The following is a 2,214-nucleotide window of genomic DNA, read 5'->3' as shown; positions in this document are numbered from 1 at the left end:
CTAGTAATTCCAGGCGCAGAAATAGGAGGCATGACACTTGAATCCAAGTCGCCCACCATGAGTTCACCTGGGCATGTCTTCAGTTTCCTTTTTTTTTGTTAATGGATCATCCCCTCAAGATGACACATAGTTGGCAGTTTAAATAATCGCTAATGCACCATGTTCGTAGGGCATGTCAGACGTCTCAGTGTTCATGGGTAGCCTGGAAATGTTTACAAAAAGGCACACAGGAGCCTTGCTTGTTGGATATACCGCTGTTACACTGTCTGATCTTACACATCTGACATCTCACTTTGATAGCATAGTGACAATTGAGTGCTTTTGCTCTTGATCATGTCCTGTGTGGTCTCGGGTATGGCTCCTTGCAAGATCGGTAAACAGCGTGTTGCTTCAGTCATTGTGTGATGAGACAATGCCTAAAACTGTCTTTTTCCATACGCATTCTGCATTTGTGTGTGCTCATTGTCCTGAATTGGAACGGTAAACATACATGCATGTCTCTGTATCCTTGCATGCTGGCTACATATCCTATTGCTATTCACAGCATCTGCTGTGCGATATATATATATATCATATATCCTTAATAAATGTCTGGTGTCTCACCTTCATCTCTTCTGGTGCCACAAATGTGCCTAGTCAGTCAGATTACTGCAGAAGAGGGAGAGAAGAGGGGAAGGACTTATTGCATTTAAGTTCCTCACTGCTATAAATAACATAAATAACGTTTGTTACTGAAAACAAAGATCAATGTTTTCAGAAGCTAATGTTAAATAAAGTTAAATTGCATTAGATAAAACCCAAAAAGGAGAAAAGGGCAAATACTAAACTTAAAAACAGTACACTTATTCTTTTTTTTATTGACTCTCCAGACAGGACGGCGGGTTCTAAAAATCACATCCAGCGACATCTAAATAGTTCTAACATTTAATTTCTCTGAAAATCTGCATACCAAATGATCGATCCTCCATCACAGCGAGCAGCCCATGAAATGCTTTTGTTTGGGTCGAGAACCTTTTGTTGTTTTGAGGCAAATGTTGAAAGTTAAAAAAAATAATAATAATTAAGGAGGCGATAGGTATCCCAAGTAGAATTCAGCTTTTGTTTGTGTAACATGCTTTAGCTTGTGCTACTCTTGAGATACCAGTTTGTCTGCTAACAGATTTGTCCTGTGTTCTTTTGTCTTTGCATGGTGTGCGAAATGCTTGCTTCTACTAACAAGGGGCCTTACTTGGTGCACGGGGACCAGCGGCCTGAATACACGCTGGACCAAAGAATGGGAATGCACGATTACCAGGAAGACTTGTGCAAGAGCACCCACCTCTGCTCCGGGCAGCTACACGGCCGCAGTGTCACCCGTGGCCTAATCAGACAGGAGACGTTTGACTCTGAGACCCAAGGCAGTCGGGATTCGGCCTACACAGAGCCTGGCGACTCATGCATGGACATCGAGACAGACCCGTACGAGGACCCTGAGCCGGACCCACGGGGGCCTGGAGCATACCGTGGCGGCCTTGTTCGGCACCAGCGGCAGGGTTCCTGGGACGAAGTGGGGCCTGACCAAGAGAATCACAACCGGCAGCCAAAGGGGCGCAGCAAAGCCCGAGACCGGTATTGCCAAAATGAAGAAGATGTCATGGCCAGGAACAAGAATGACATGGATAACTGGGGGCGGGATGTTTATATTCGTTAAGAGGTGGCACTTGACCTCCAAGGCATTCTCTTTGCAACCTCCTAACCCTCCAGCGGGGTTCGAATTCTGGGTGGAAAGAACAGAGAAGGTGGAAGAACCTCCTCAACAGATCTCTTCCATTCTACTTCTCAATGGTCCTAAACAACTCTAAACATATCTCCTTATACCATCATAACCTCTTGTTAGCAGTTCCTACACCCTTCGGCCAAGATGCTTCTGGTCAGTTTCTGGGATTTTAGATTGGCGTGCCTGTGTCTATTGCCATTTGCTGGATGGTATGAAAACACAGGCCCAGTTATCTCGGCAGCTGTACTTCTTTTAAAACCACCTCTTTGATCTCAATAAACCTATCAAACCTCTTCATTTTCCCACCCTATCTCAATTCCCTACACGATCTGGGTTTAGGGTATAGGCCGTTGCATGGCTGGTCTTCTTAGTTTAAAAAAGTACTTTTTCAATATCAGCATGTTTGTTTTCAATTTCAGACCGATACCAGCCTCTCACCATGACTGTATCTTTTTTAC

General features: G+C 44.4%; 1 protein-coding gene across 2 annotated transcripts in view; it reads left to right on the top strand.

Annotated features, from left to right (window-relative positions):
- Positions 1-1,831, top strand: part of CACNB1 (calcium voltage-gated channel auxiliary subunit beta 1) — a 478,106-nt gene extending 476,275 nt beyond the window's left edge. For both annotated transcript variants that reach the window (XM_086924331.1, XM_086924332.1), the window contains one exon: positions 1,220-1,831. In XM_086924331.1, the coding sequence (XP_086780457.1) occupies positions 1,220-1,690 (471 nt within the window). In that variant the 3' untranslated portion in view covers positions 1,691-1,831. The remainder of the gene's footprint in view (positions 1-1,219) is intronic.
- Positions 1,832-2,214: the final 383 nt, after the last annotated feature.

Source organism: Lissotriton vulgaris, chromosome 5 (assembly GCF_964263255.1).
Source record: "Lissotriton vulgaris chromosome 5, aLisVul1.2, whole genome shotgun sequence".
Classification (NCBI taxonomy): Eukaryota; Metazoa; Chordata; class Amphibia; order Caudata; family Salamandridae; genus Lissotriton; species Lissotriton vulgaris.
This window is presented reverse-complemented; position numbering and strand designations above follow the sequence as displayed.